Genomic DNA, 14,664 nt, shown 5'->3' with positions numbered 1-14,664 from the left:
CCACCCCCCCCCTAGGCAGGACTGCGGGGCGCGGCGGGCAAGCGACGGGCAACGGCCGCCGGTGAGGCGGCCCCGCGGGACCGGGCCGGGGGGGCCCAGGGAACGCAGCTACGGAGGGCGCGGGCGGCGGCCAAAAACGCGGCGGGCCGGGGGCGGGGGCGGCGGCGAAGCCCCTTCTGCAACCGCTGGCTCTGAGCGGCCAAGGCCAGCTGGGCCTGGGCCACGCCGGCTCCTAAGCGGCCCAGGGCCTCGGCTCGGGCGGCCAGGCGGAGCTCGGCGTGCCGCAGGGCGCAGTGAACCTGCCGGACCCGGCCTTCCAGTTCCGCCGCAGCCCGCCGGCGACCCTCGGCCGCCACCAGCCGCCGCCGCGCCGCCGCCAGCTCCACCGACCCGGGGCTGTTGCTGCCGCTGTTGTTGCTGCCGCTGGTGGTGTTGCCGGGGGTACCGGTGGTGGTGGTACCGCCGTGATCGGGGCGTTGCTCGCCGTCCGCAGCCGGACACGGAGATGGTGGAGATGGAGATGGAGCCGCCGCCGCCGCCATGGGAACGGGAACCGGGCAGCGCCGCGGCGAGGATATATAGCCCGGGGGCGGTGCCGGCTCCGGGCGGCTCGGCCCCGCCGGGGGCGGCTCCGCACCGGCACGGGGAAGGGGGGAGGGAGTGCGACCCCGGCCCGGTACGGTACAGCCCTGGCGGGGGATGCTCGGGCTCGGTATGGGCCGGTACGGCACCGGCACGGCTCTGGGCTCGGTACCGGCACCGGGCTTGGTACAGCTCGGTGTGGCACGGCACCCGGTACTGGCACCGGCACGGGTCCGGGCTCAGTACCGGCACCGGGCTCGGTACAGCTCGGTATGGCGTGGCACCCGGTACTGGCACCGGCACGGGTCCGGGATCGGTACGGCCCGGTGGCGTTAGCGGTTCGTGGCGCTGGAAAACTGCCATCACTTGGCGGGGGCGGGGTGTCGGTGGGAAATGCGGAGCTGGGGAGGGGGGGTCACTGGGAAAGGCTGGGAGGGTTACTGGAGGTCACTGGGAGGGGGTTGCTGGAGGGTTTATTGGGAAAGGCTTAGGGGAAGCTTACTGAGAAAGGCTGGGCTGGGCGGGGGGGGGGGTTACTGGGAAAGGGATACTGGGGAGATTTACCGGGAAGGGTTAAGGGGAAAGGCTGGACTGGGATGGGTTACTGGAACGGCTGTTTCATGTCTGCAGCCCCTGGGAGAGGCAGCTTAAGAAGCTCCTGGTGCTGGCTGGGGGATGCTGGTGCCCCAGCAGCCAGCCTGGGGCAGGGAAAAGGGCAGGGGCAGCCCCCGTTCCACCCCCCAGGGCTGTGGCTGGGGTGTCCCAGCCTTGGGGTGCAGGGGACGTGGCACTAGGACAGCATGTCCTTGGTTGCGTCGCTGCCAAAGTCATTATCATTTAAGATGGCGTTAATAGAGCTGAGAGTGGGCCGAGACTGCACGGGGAGGGAGCTGGAGCAGGAGGGTACCGCTGTCACCTTGCTCCCCCCAAGGAGCCTGGTTTTGGGGGTTCCTCATGCCAGGACGTCACACTCGGCGGCTGCATCTTCACATAGGTGCATGGGGTAAAGCCTGCTTGTGTTTCGCAGCAGAGCAGCAGAGAAGATAAAAGGGATGATAGGAACTGGGTGCTGAGGTCTGATCCCACCCCTAGACAGGAGCAAAAGTCTAAGCCAAAAAAAAAAATACCCAGCCTAAAACTGTTCCGAGCAGAGCCACGGCCAGGCTTGCGGTGGATGTCACCCCCACCCCACGTGGGCTGGTGGCAGCTCTGCTTTCCTTACCTTATGGGGAAAAAAAAACCCGTCTCTTGTGCTTTGCGTCGCATTCCTGCTCTTGCCAGCGCTGCCACACGTCTGCCAGACACCGGAGCAGCGTCAGAGGCTGCTGCGTCACTGCTCCAGGCCCCCACTGCCTGCTCATCCCTTCCCTGCCCGTCCAGCAGCACCCACTGCATCTCCACTGCCCGGTGTCGAAGACACGGCCGTGACATTTGCTTAACCTCTGCAGGCTGTATTTCAGGCTGTAGGAAAGCTGAAGTCCAGGCTGAGCCATCTTCATGTATCCGATGCAAATGCTGCTATAAAAAGGGGTTTGGGGATTTGAGGGGTGTTGCTCCATCGTAGGTTCAGGGTCAAAGCTCTGCTCTTGCTCCCTCTGCCTCCAACCCAAAGAAACTGTGGCGACAGGCAGGTATTAAACAGAACATCCTCCTCTCTGATTTTTTGCTCTGCTTCGGTGGAACCTGGACCCCCAAGGTTACCCCCAAAGGGGGAAAGGGCCTGTCTTGCAGTGAACTTCCCCCGTTCCCCCAAAGTGAAGCCTCCAAATTGGTGAGGTTGGAGGGACCTCTGGAGGTGCCTGCTCCATCAGTCACCTGCTCATAAAATAATTGCTTTTTTGGGTCACCCCCCCAGGTCTGTGCTGCTCGTCATCTTCCCAGCTCCAGTCCCTGGTCCAGGGTGAGAAAAGAAATGGAAACAGGGAGCAGCTGTGCCTGGACATGCATTTAAGAAATAAGAAGGGGTCAGATGGGCTGGGGACATTGGCCAGTGAGGCTGACACTGAGCCTCCGCAGTGGCTGTGTCCCCAGGCTGTCCCAGCCAGCCACAGCACATCCCGGTAGATGAGCAGACAGAGGCTGGTAAAGGCAAATAATAGAAAAATACAAGAAATGCCCCTGGCCCTCAGGGTAAGTCACTGCCCGAGTCCCAGAAACCCTCCTGCACTGCTGCAGGATCTCTGCCTGGGCTGACGAGCTATTAATGATTTAGCAGAGGAGTCTGCAATTAGCAGCGCTCAGAATAAACCTCTTTGATGCAAAAGCCTGATTGAGAGCATTTTTCTCCCTTCCCTGGCAGTGACACTCCGCACCCCGCAGCCGCACACAGAGGCACCGACCACCGGGATGGGGCACCATGCTGCATCCCGCAGCTGGCCCGGTGCTGGTCCCCAGTATTCCCCCAGGGATATGGGCAGCCAGCCCCGTGTTGGCCGTGCTCTGCCCCAGGGTAGGGCAGCCCTGCCAGGGGACATAGCCAAGGGCTGTGCGCTGGCCTCTTATCTCCAGCGTCTTTAAAACCCCGCGTTGGGATGTGCTCCAGAAAAGTGAAGCCTTATTATAGGCAGTAAATAATTAATGTTAGTGCCATCTCTCCCAGTCTCTCTGCAAGTTTTTCCCCAGGTGTCCCAGTTACCAGGGCAGAGGGAGGACCCAGGCGCTGCTCTCTCATCCTGGCCCAGTTTAAGGGAAGGAATCCTGCATCAGGATTTCAGGTTTAAGCCCCGGGAATCCTGGGTCGACCCAGCTCCCTGTCCCGCCAGCCTGGACCCAACAACGCTGGCAGCAGCCGTTTGGGACTGGAGTCCTGGCACACAGTGGCAGCTCAGCTGGGAGGTGACGGGGCATGGGGAAAATGCAGGAGCCGAGGGGCATTAAGCAGCACCGTGCTGGGCTCAGGGGGCCACACCATGCTGCTCGGCTCGCCCTGGCAGTGCCAGGCTCGATGGGGCAGCGCCGGGGGAGGTTTCGTGGCCGGGATCTGTGCTCAAGGCACCTGGCAGAGGAGGAGACAATGCATTTCCAAGCAGTGCTTTGAGATATACACAAATGAAAGCCCGGCCAGGGGAATGACACCGGCTGGAATTAAGTACGGCGTTCCTGTGCCAGAGGCTTAAATAAATAAACATGGTCTTTGTGCCCTTTAGAGAAGGAATGAGCTTCTTGGCACTGGCACCATCCTTTAAATTGATTTCTCTCTTTCCTCTTTCCTCTCGGAAACCGGCTGGTGCATCTGAGCTGAGCAGCTGCCACTCCGGCTGCAGCCTCAGTGCGTGCTGTGGTTCTTCTGGGCTCCTTCCCTGCCTGCCCTGCTGCCCACTTTCCCTCCTGGTTTCCTTCCTTTCCTCTGAACCTTTGGGGAAGGATTCGACCCCCCAAGAGGTGAATCACCAGCTATTTGGAGAGAACCACTGAGTCACCGAGCGGCAGCAAACAGGGCTGGCTGAGCCCGGCAGCCCTCGTGCCTGGGGAGCGCTGGGCATCCATGCAGCACGTGTCCCACCCCCGTGCCACCGCTGTCCCCGGGGGAACAGAAACGACCGGTGCCAGCAGGAGAAGGGACGGACGACATTGTTGCTTTGCAGGGTGCGGAGCAGAGAGGGTGAAATCACCCCCCATGAAGGGTGCAGGTCCTTCTGCGGCTGCGGCCGGGCGGGAGAGCAGGGCTGGGTGGCAGGAGGGGTGGCCAAAGGCTTTGGGGGTATCGAAGCACTTGGGCATGGCATGGGTAGAGGTTCATCCTGGGGTGGACAGGCTTCCGACTCCGGAGTGAGGCACCCAAAACCGCAGGCAGCAGCCGGGGAGGCACAGGCGAGCTGCTCTCCCTGGGGTGCAGGTTCCATGGGACCCCAGGGGACGGACTTGGCCACCCCACGCCTGCTGCTTTATGCCCCTCGGCGGGGAGGTGCTGCCTGGCGCAGGCAGAACGGGGAGGGGGTTTGCCTGCAGGGGGGGGTAAAATGACAAGGAGTGGTGCAGGGCAGATTGGGGGGGTCCTGGGGATGGGGACCCTTGGGGACAGGGATCCTTGGAGGTGGGGATCATTTGGGGCAGGGATCCTTGGTGATGGTGGATCCTCAGGGATGGGTATCCTTTGGAATGGGGACCCTTGGGGACAGGGATCCTTTGGGATGGGATCCTCAGGAGCGAGGTGCTTTGGGACAGGATCCTTGGGGATGAGGATCCCTTGGGATAGGGATCCTTTGGGACAGGGATCCTTTGGGAGTGGGATCCTTTGGGAGTGGGATCCCTGGGGAGCGAGACCCTTGGGGATGGAGACCTTAAGCCCGGGGACCTCGACAGGGACCCCGAGGGACGGCGATCCTTGGCGACAGGGATCCTTGAGGACAAAGACCCTCGGAGACAGGGATAGTTTGGGACACAGCCCCTCGGGGCTGATGAGGATCCTCGGCCAGAGGGATGCTTCGAGACAAAGAATCCTCGGGGACAGGGATCCGTGGGGACAGGGGGTCCTGAGACCCTCGGGGCTGGGGACCCCGAGCAGCGGGCAGGGCGGGCCGGAGCAGCTTCGCCCGCCGATCTTTCCTGTCCCTCGCGGCGGCCCGTCGGGCCGGGTCACGTGGCTCACCTGGCCCAGGTGAGGCGGGGCCGGACGCCGTTCCCTGGCTCGCAGGTAACGCCGGGGCGAAGCCGGGGTGGGGGGGGGGGAAAGCCGCGACGCCGCCGTGGCGGGACCCCAGCCCCGACCCCAGGCCCAGCCCGGGCTCTCAGCCCCGCTCCCGGCCTGCCGCCGCTGCCTGCTCGGTGTTTCCCCCGGCGGGGCCGCCCGTCCCGGGCCTGGGGGGAGCAGCAGGCCGCGACCGGCAGGGAGGGACGGGCCCTGCCCCCCCCCCCCTTTACACCGGGGATCCCCACGGTCCCGTCCCCGTCCCCCCGCCAAGACCGGCTTCTTCTCCGTGTGCCCCGGGCCTCTCCCGAGACAGGCGCCCTCAGGCCGTGTGTCCCGGCCCCCCACCCAGGGCTGGGGGACAGTCACTCCCCCCCCCCCCGCCACCAGCTGTCCCCTTGCTGTCGTTGTTCTCCCCGCTCTGTCCCCTCCCGCTGCTCTGGGACCTTCCCTGCTGTCGCCCTGGGGAGCTGGTGTCGGTAGGAGCTTTCCCGAGGCGGGGGCGGGGGGTCGGCTTGGCTTTCGAGGGCTGAAAAACGAAGCTGGGAGCGCGGTGGGGAGCTAGTGCAGGGAAGGGCAGGCCTTGCCGGGATGGGTCAGTGAGTCTGCTGGAAACTGGCTGTTCTCAGCTGCCAGCTTCTCTTCTCCCAAAAATCCACCGTCCCGAGGATGTCCGGGGGCTCAGGGTAGGCAGAGGGGCCTCTGCTTGCTGCCCAAGCGGGTCTCCCCCCTTGCAGCGCTTCGTTCATGAGAAGGAAGGGGCAAATTTTGTTTACCTACATCATGATGGAGTCCTGGTTGTCAGCTAGAATGGGGGGTGTTTTGGGCCAGGGGTACAGGGAAGCGTTTGGCGAGAGGCAGTTCCTTGGTCGGGTTGTTTATATCCCAGGTAGGTGAGAGAGAGGATACAGGAGCACAGAGGAGAGGCCAGATCCGTGTTACTCTGGGCCAGGGTCTCTATCGCTGCCTGGTGCCCGCAGAGCGGTCAGGAGTCCGGGAGCTTTATGGGGCGGCTTTTGGCTCCTGGCAAGGCTGCTTAGAAAAATTAAAAGCTATTGATGCTTCCCTGTATTTAGGAGAAGTTGTATCTATGTGTAAATGTTGCATCCTAAATTTATGTCCTCTGGCCCCTTTTAAAGTTAATGCTTTGATTTCCTTAGCTTCTAACAACGGTGGCAATATGGTTATTGGCAAACCAATGTGACTATTAAGTAGATTCACAATTTAATTTAGCTTTTTTAAAACTTTTGAAGGAAATCCTGTCTTCTGAACAATGAAGATCTTAGACCCCGGCTAACTCTTAGACGCGCAAACTGTTTGTGAATCCCTCCTCGCTCTTCTGAAGCAGATGCTGAAGTTCCTTAGAAGGATCTTGTCTATTCACACACAGTGCCTGCGTCAGAACAGAGAAAGCTCCCAGCAATCTTGTGAGTATCAACTCAGCTGTGGATTTTAGTCCTGGCTTTTGTTTATGGCTGTGTTAAGCAGCTGGCTGCAGGTTTCGGTCCAGTCCGTTGCTGTGCCAGAGAAGCAGCTGGATTGAGGAGCTGTGTCTTGTGCGTGCTCCCAGGGAACTCTTCAGACGTGTGAGCTGGTGGTCTCAGAAACGTGAGCTGGGATGGGAAGGGGGCGAGCTTAGTGTTTAGGGCCAGAGGTGTGTCTGATGTGTTATGCAGCTGGGGGTTTGTGCAATGTCAGGCAAGAGGTTTAATCTGTGTGCCTGCAAGTCTTTTTCTGTAGAGCTGAGCTAGTACTCTTCCCTGTGTCAAAGATGCTTTGAAATTTCAGAATATTATATAGTTACATAAATGATTGTTACTGTGCAATGCACGTGTTAGATGTCTTGATGAGGCCTCAGTGTTAAGAGAAACATCCCAGTAAGCAGTTCTGTGCTTAGATCAGCTCAAATGTTTTCAGTTAGTTGTTCAATTTTGAACTGCATTACAAAAATGGCAAAGATGAGGAAAAAAACCCTGTTGTTCTGAATCAAAACTCTCAGCTGATGCTGAGTCTAGGGAGCTCTGCCTGCTCAGCACTGAAATTGGAGCATCTGGGGCTTTTATATTTAACATATTGTCCAGGAATGTGCAAAGGGAGCTCCTGGGACATGCACTACTTACGAGTTTTTATAAGCTGTTGGAGCCAAAATATTCCTGGAAAGCAGTGGTGTGCTGTAACTGCCTGGTTTTCTGTCTGCGCCTGTTTCTTTGTGGAGGCAACATTACTATTTGTTTTAAAAAAAGGGAAAAACAGGCAATGCTCTAAGAAGGTAGGACAGATTTATTTATTCATGCTTGAGGTGCCCTACAGAAAGTATACAGCAGAGCAGCAGGCACAGTCCGAAAATGCTTAAGCTATGGTTGGGCTCTCACTGCTTATTAATTAGCCTAATTAGTATTTAAAAGGATCTCTTGGGGGTGAAAGCAGTGTTAGCCAAGAAGCTTAGAAACTGTGAACAATTTAGGGGCCCACCATAGCCTGGGATAAAAGCAGCAGCAATAAAAGCAGAGAGTGAGAGCCTTGACCTGACTTTCCTCACCATCACCCAGTGCCGAGCTTTCTTCATAATAGGGAGATTTAACGTGCCAAACTCTGCGTGTTGGATCTGTGGAGCTAAAGTGTGACATAGTACCCTGTAAAAACAGTTTACTCCTGTGTGCAGACCTGAGGCAGTTGTGTTAGTACAGTGGCAACGAGAAAAACAGTTGAGCGGGTAGTCTGCTCTAGAATTTCTGTAGTAGGGCTTTTGTAAAGGTTTTTCTCCCGTGAGGAGTGATTTGAGACTGACTTGTTGACAAGTTCTTTTCTTTAATCCAGATGAAGACCTCAGTTTTCCTAGCAAAGTCCTTAAGGTAACATAGCCTTAGCATGACTAGCAAAAATCATCAGTGTTAGTAACACCGTCATTGCTAAATCCTCCAAATTTGAATAGCATCGAATAATCTGGAGTCTGAACTGGCAGTTTGCATAATGATTGATTGCTTGTCATCTCTTCCTGGGCACGGTGTGTTTTGAAACGGATAAGCGCGCTGTCAGGGCCCAGCTTAATCCTAAGGAATGCAAGACAAAGGGGAAGTTGTTTAAAAGAAGATACTTTCCCTTTGGAGCCTGTCAGCTGGCTCCACCTACAGCTCTGCTGTTCATTTATTGCTCTGGAGCCTGACTCCTCTTCCAGCTGCATTGAGGAAACCTCTTCTGAAGGTTACAGGGATTTTGATGTCTTAAAAATAGTCCTTTTAAAACATATCTCTTCTGATTCACACATCTACTGAAAGGAAGCAGCAAAGCTGGAGTAGTCAGAGAAGCCTGAAACACGGGCTGGATTCCCTGTCTATGTGACAAGCAAGAACAGCATGAGTCCTAATGCAAAATATTTCTGTAAATAATTGAAATACTGAGTTTGAGCTCGAGAATCACTGAATTTGAATGTTAGGTCCTTCTCTGTTGATCAGCAGCTTGCTAAGGTGAGACTGGTGACAAATGCTTGACTTGAGACCTTCTTGTTCTCCAGGTGCCTGAGCGGTGAGCCATGCTGGGCCGGAAAACAGGACTCCCCCACAACCTGAACAGCCACCGCCAGCTGAACCAGTCCTACCAGGAGGCTGTGCCCCTGCGGACCAGACCATCCAAGGAGACGGATGTCAGTTTGGAGGTGTTCAGCGGCTCTACGCCTGAAATCAAACAGAGCCGCACTAGAGCCCAGCAGATGCGGGATAGGAAAGGTCGCAAAGCTGACCTCAAAGACTCTAACGGAAGAGAGGCAGAAACAATTACCTTTATTTCTGGTACAGCAGAGGCTCCCCCAAACCAGAGCTTTTGCTGTTTCTCTCTGTCTCAGGCCTGGAACACATATAAGGCTGTTTTCTGTTGTATAGTGACCTGTGGGGGCTGCTTTCAGGACTGCAGTGTCTGTATCCCCTATCCAGGGCCCACCGAGACATCCACTGATGATGGAAAGAACGGAGATTATAATGGGCGACTGCCAAACAGCCCCGCCAACGTCTCTCCCGCTGAGAAGAATGGGAACCAGATCAAAAAGTCCAGCATGGGTAGCAGTTTTAGTTACCCAGATGTGAAACTGAAGGGCATTCCTGTCTATCAAAACAGGAGCCCCAGCCACCACCTGGAATCAGATTCATGCTGCAAAGAGCAGCTGCCAGAGAAGCCCTTCAGGAACAGCATAGAAAAGCCACCACTTCCCAGCAGCCACCGGAGTTCAGAGGAGTATTATTCCTTCCACGAGTCCGACCTGGACATCAGCGAGCTTAACGGCTCCATGTCCAGCAGGGAGATCGATGTCCTGATCTTCAAGAAACTGACAGAGCTCTTCAGCGTCCACCAGATCGATGAGCTGGCCAAGTGCACATCAGACACTGTCTTCCTGGAGAAGACCAACAAGATCTCGGACCTCATCAATAGCATAACTCAGGACTACAACCTGGATGAACAGGATGCTGAATGCAGGCTGGTCCGAGGCATCATACGCATCAGCACCCGGAAAAGCAGGGTCCGGCCCCATATTTCTATCCCAGCCAGCCAGAGCCACGAGGAGAAGTCCAGCAGAGGCAACGCACCAGACAGCGGTAATGAAACGATGCTAGAGTCCATGGTCATCAGCCAAGACGGTACGTGTGGGTTCCTTGGTGTTACCGCTTCAATACAAGAGGGTTATTTTATCAAAGCCATGGAGATATGGCAATGGAGCAGGGTTGAAAGCTGATGTCTGTCTTCAGGCTGGCCTTATTTTCCTGGAGTGTCTGAATGGAGGTCCTTACGTATTACTGGAGACCTCTGCTTCTCACCAGTCGTGGTGTTGTGGCTTTCTTGATAGTATCTTTCACTGTCAGTGAAGTTTGTGCTGAGCAATGTAAGGGCTTATTCTGCTGCTGCTGCAATGATTCTGGCTTTCCTCCACACCTCTAAGCTAGGCAGAAAGACCGTGAGTCAAACTTAACTGGTATGACCAGACAAGCTGGCTTGTGCCAGAGGATGTCCAGTTACTAAGCTGGCTCTCTCCCTCATATTCTACCAGTGCTCTTTGCTAATGCCACCCTTAGACTACTGTGCCAGAGTGCCTCCTTGGAGCTGAGACTTCCTCTACACAGTGGGGTGATGAGCAGCCAGTAAATATCCCTGCAAAGAGGAGGGAAGGGCTGCTGCTACAAGTGCCTCATGGCTGTTTCAGGGATGCTTTTCTCCTTGTCTGGAGCAGCCCGAAGTGACTGACCTCCAGAACACATTGTAAGAGAGTTTGTTGTAGAAAGAACTTGAAAAGCTCAGTATGGGGGGCAAGGAGACATCCAGAAGTAACGGAGGAAACCCGGTGGCTGTTGTGCTTCCCAGTTTAGCAGTAAGGCTGCTGTTTGCTTCCTGGTATTTAGGGACTATAAAGCTCAGATTACCAAGACAATGGTGGAAGCAATCTGAAGAATCAGACTCTACCTCTCCTATTACCTGAGGGTGGTGCCTTCTGAAGGAGAGCCCTGTGTGTTCCCTGACAGGGATCTTTACTCCTGACTCATAGCTGCCCATCCTTTCTTGTCTCAGGCCCTCTTGGTTTTCATTCCAGATTTGGCCGTACAAATATCAGAAGAAACACCAGCAGATGTGATAGCCAGGAATATGAGGCGGCACAGCAGCGCAGGTAATGTACCTGACCAGGGGTCTTAGCTGCAGTGCATCACAGGAGTGAGGGGAATGCCCTGAACTTCCCGTATTATGTATGCCTTCAGTTTTCACCATCTGCAAAGGCTGAGCTGACACCTGCCTCTTAGGTTACAGTAAGGGGTATTGTTCTCTTGAGCTTTGGGAGTGAAGGGAGCTCAGAAGACTGCCTGGGTTGGTGGGTCCTTCTGCAAAAGAATGAAACCCAAGTATGGAGTGATCTCTGTCCAGGCAAGGTACTTGGCCTGGTAGCTTTCAGTCTCTGGGTGTCTTGACAAAGTTTGGGGCTGTATTTGGGGTGTGACCAGCTAAGGTCACAGCTGGGTTATACTGGGAACAAAAGGAACTGTGCAAAAGGGAAGCAGGGGAGAGTGATGGGCTGTCCCCTGAGCTCTGATCTTTGTGGCATGCATGCTCCGCTCCAAAGAGCAGCCCAGGGCTAAAAGACAAGTTTTCTCCTGCATAATAACAGATCTGTCCTAGAAGATGGCTACAATGCAGGCAGGGTTGCTCCCTGCCTGTGGGCTTTGTGTGGCTTTCTCCTCCCTCATGATACACAAAGCCTTTTGTGGCAGTTGCTTGCCTAACTGCCAGGCACTCGGCTGCTATAGTTCACGTTGTCTAATGTCACCATCTCTTCTCTTTCCTCTTCAAGGCTCTCCAACAAGCAGAGATTCCTCTTTCCAAGACACAGAGACTGACTCATCTGGGGCACCTCTGCTTCAGGTGTATTGTTAAGGAAAAAGGACCCAAGCAGCAGGCAGGCATTCCAAGGCTTTGCTGCAATCAGATTTCTCCTCTTTCAATATGGAGTGTGCTATGGCACTTTTTTTCCCCCAGTCTACCCTGATCTTTTGTTGAAGCCAAATTTCTCCTGCTGTCTGAATTTCACTGGATAATTTTTTTTTTTTTTTTTTGGACAATATAGAACATCAAGGAAGTGAACTGTGGAGCTAATGAACTTGGGGGGTGGAATGTGTGCCCAGGGAGGAGAAGATGGACGAGGAAGTATCAGATAACTTGTGCCTCTATGGTTTCCATACTTCATGTTTAGCTTCAATAACCTCAGTGGCCCAGCCCTTTCCCTGCTTTGAGGATCTGCTGTACAGTTCTTGCTTTCTGGCATTGCATAAGTTAACTTGGGCAGGGAATAACTGGATGGTGTCTCTGTGTTTGTGCCGATGCTGAGGTGAAGGCCAAGCACCTGCTCCGTAGGGACCCAAATCTCTATTTAAAGTGGCTGGGTTGGTCCCAAAAACATTAAGTCCTCTATCGATGGTGTTTGCAGTAGCCAGATCTACCTTCTTCCTGCTGACTCTTAGTGGTGTCATCTCCTGCTGCCTTGTAAGGAGAAGGTTCAGGTAATGTGGTTCGTTTAATCTTTGGCCTCTTGGCGTGTCTCTCGACATAGTGCCAGTTGCAGAGGGGCGGGATGCCTGGACAGCTGCCCCACTCTCGTCTCCCAAGCAGACCATGGGGATCAGCTTTGCAGTCACTGCCAGTCTGATGTGAACTGCGGGCGTGAGCTGTTACCAATTGCACGCATTGACCTGTGACTTGCATGCCAGTCAGCTCTTCCTCACTCATCTGCCAAGCCCTCTGCGTTTCCCCGTCACGCTCGGTGTCATGCTGACTGCTGGGCGAGCCTTGAACTTGAGTTATGGCAGGTGAGGGAAATAGCCGATTCATTTTTAAGTTTTTGTAATTAAGAATTGGGCTGTTTGACTGTTCTGCTAGAAACTGCCTTAAAAGTGGCTTGCTTCAAAAGGAAGGCCTCCCCTGAGAGTGTCTCCAGAGGGTCTGTGAGGAACCGCTTGGTCCTGCCTCTCCCCTGTGGGTGCTCAGCGCCTTCTCCTTCTCTCTGCTCCTCTCTAACAGCCAGTCAGAAGCAGGAGATGTGGTATTGCTACCCTGAGGGCACGGTGCCAGGTGACCTTGAGGGCTGCAGCATTGCAGCAGGAGGAAGCTGTATCTTACTGGTGTTGCCACTTGGTTGTTTATCATAAAGTAAACGTGAAGCCACCGGACTTGTTTATACGTTCGGGTGCCCTTGGATCTGAACAGAAAAAGCTTAGTTGAATTTACCAGCCATAGAATAAACATACCCACAGTTTTCGGGGGAGAGGGAAACCAAAATAAGCCCCATGCTTTGGTGTGGACCATGTTTTTGTGCCTTAATTGAACTGAAATGTGCCTTAATTGAACTGAAATGTGCCTCTATTTCATAGCCTGTGATTACTCTTCAAAAGGTTGGGTAGGGGGGGAAAGGATTTAATTCCTCATATGAGCAGTCAGGCTTATTTAACCAGCCAAAGCCCTTTGAAATGTACAGTTCAAGTCCCTGTTAGAGCCTATTTTTGTAAACTGCTTGCATTTCAGAGCATGCTTTCATAAATCACGGACATTATTGAGACCACACCTTGAGACACTAACAGAGAGAGATTTTGAAAATAAAGGGGAGAGACTGAGACTTGGATTTGGCTTCCCCTCCCTGCTTTGTTTTTAAAGCTGTCGGTTTGTGAAAACCCATGTTTGTGCAAGGAAGAGTCTTGAAGCAAGGCCAGCCCAGGACTCCCAGACGAGCTGTGTTTGGTCACCTCCTTCTGAATGCCACATGTACTGATGGACCCATTTGGCTTCCTGCTTCTGAATGGATTTGTACATACATATTTGGACAAGTTTACTTAAACCTGTGCACTGAGGCGTCAGCACGGGTCACACTGACACATAGCTCTGTGGTCTGTGCGCTGGAGACGATGGGTGAGGATGGACTTGCAAAAGCTGCCGATCGCTATTACAGATGCAATAGCACATTTCTAATGTTTAGTCTGTGTACGAAGAGTGAATGTGTATGGATTAAGCTTGCAAAAAAACCCCCAAAATCTGAAAACCCCCCAAAAACTCAGTAAGGAAGACTGTCAACTTGATGGTCCTTGAAGCTGGTGCACCTGTGGTGTCTTATGGGATTCTTTTGCACTCCTTGGCCTTAAACGTCTGATTTGGTCTTTTTTATAAAGCAAAAGATGTGCTCTTTACCTGTGCTGTGTCTTTTACATTCCTGCTTGCATCAGTTTGGGGGAGAGCATCCCTCAGTGGAGGGAGCCTGGGCCAGGCAGGGGGGTTTGCGCAGGGAGTTGCTGATCCCTGCTTTCCCAGCAGCACATGGACAAAGATATTTTTGTCCATTTGGCAGCGCTTGCCCATGCCCGGGGGTATTGTTCAGATGACTGAATGCCGGGCTGGTGCATGGGACACGGGGAAGCTGGGTGCAAATAAAGGAGCCTCTGATGAAGTGCCTGTTTGCATGCAGGGAAACCTGGACCTTCCCTGAGAGGTGATGCTGGAATTGAGCTCTGGAAAAACTGAGCCTGGGGGGAGAATTTCAAGCTCACTCCCTGGGGTGTAGACAGCTGTTGCTAGAAAATGCAAGAATTGCTGCAGAGCTTCTGCTGTGCCTGATGGTGGGGCAGGATCTGCTTGGGGAGGGAGGCTGGCTCAGTCTCTGCCCCTGTCACTTGAAGGACCAGTTTGCACTTTATAATTTCACTACAAAAACTCAAGTGATAACCTGCAGAGCTCCATTCCCTGCTACTGACCTTCCCTCACCCTGCCCCCAGGTGCACAGGACCAACTCTCCTGTGCCCCTGCAAGGGAGGAGAGTGGATGGTGTGAAGGATTGGCACTAATCCCTCCTTTTTTTTTTTTTTTTTCTTTTCCTTAAGTTTGGTCTGTTAAGGACTTGTGATTCTTGTCTAGTCTGTGCAGACAGGCAGAAGACTGAGCCCAAACTT

At 54.4% G+C, this 14,664-nt stretch overlaps 2 protein-coding genes across 2 annotated transcripts; one reads left to right on the top strand and one right to left on the bottom strand.

Annotated features, from left to right (window-relative positions):
* On the bottom strand, nt 1-945 carry TRNP1 (TMF1 regulated nuclear protein 1). The gene is given in 2 exon segments (XM_052811659.1): nt 1-648; nt 650-945. Coding segments are annotated over 2 exon segments (933 nt in total). The 3' UTR covers nt 1-11.
* Nucleotides 946-5,167: 4,222 nt separating this feature from the next.
* Nucleotides 5,168-13,908, top strand: KDF1 (keratinocyte differentiation factor 1). The gene is made up of 5 exons (XM_052811786.1): nt 5,168-5,215; nt 6,463-6,636; nt 8,721-9,834; nt 10,779-10,853; nt 11,529-13,908. Exons 3-5 carry the CDS (start codon nt 8,739-8,741, stop codon nt 11,609-11,611), a joined length of 1,254 nt encoding a protein of 417 aa, XP_052667746.1. The 5' UTR covers nt 5,168-5,215; nt 6,463-6,636; nt 8,721-8,738; the 3' UTR covers nt 11,612-13,908.
* Nucleotides 13,909-14,664: the final 756 nt, after the last annotated feature.

The sequence above is a fragment of the Harpia harpyja genome, chromosome 16 (genome assembly GCF_026419915.1).
Source record: "Harpia harpyja isolate bHarHar1 chromosome 16, bHarHar1 primary haplotype, whole genome shotgun sequence".
NCBI lineage: Eukaryota > Metazoa > Chordata > Aves > Accipitriformes > Accipitridae > Harpia > Harpia harpyja.
The sequence above is the reverse complement of the archived record's forward strand: the minus strand, read 5'-3'. Positions and strand labels throughout refer to the sequence as shown.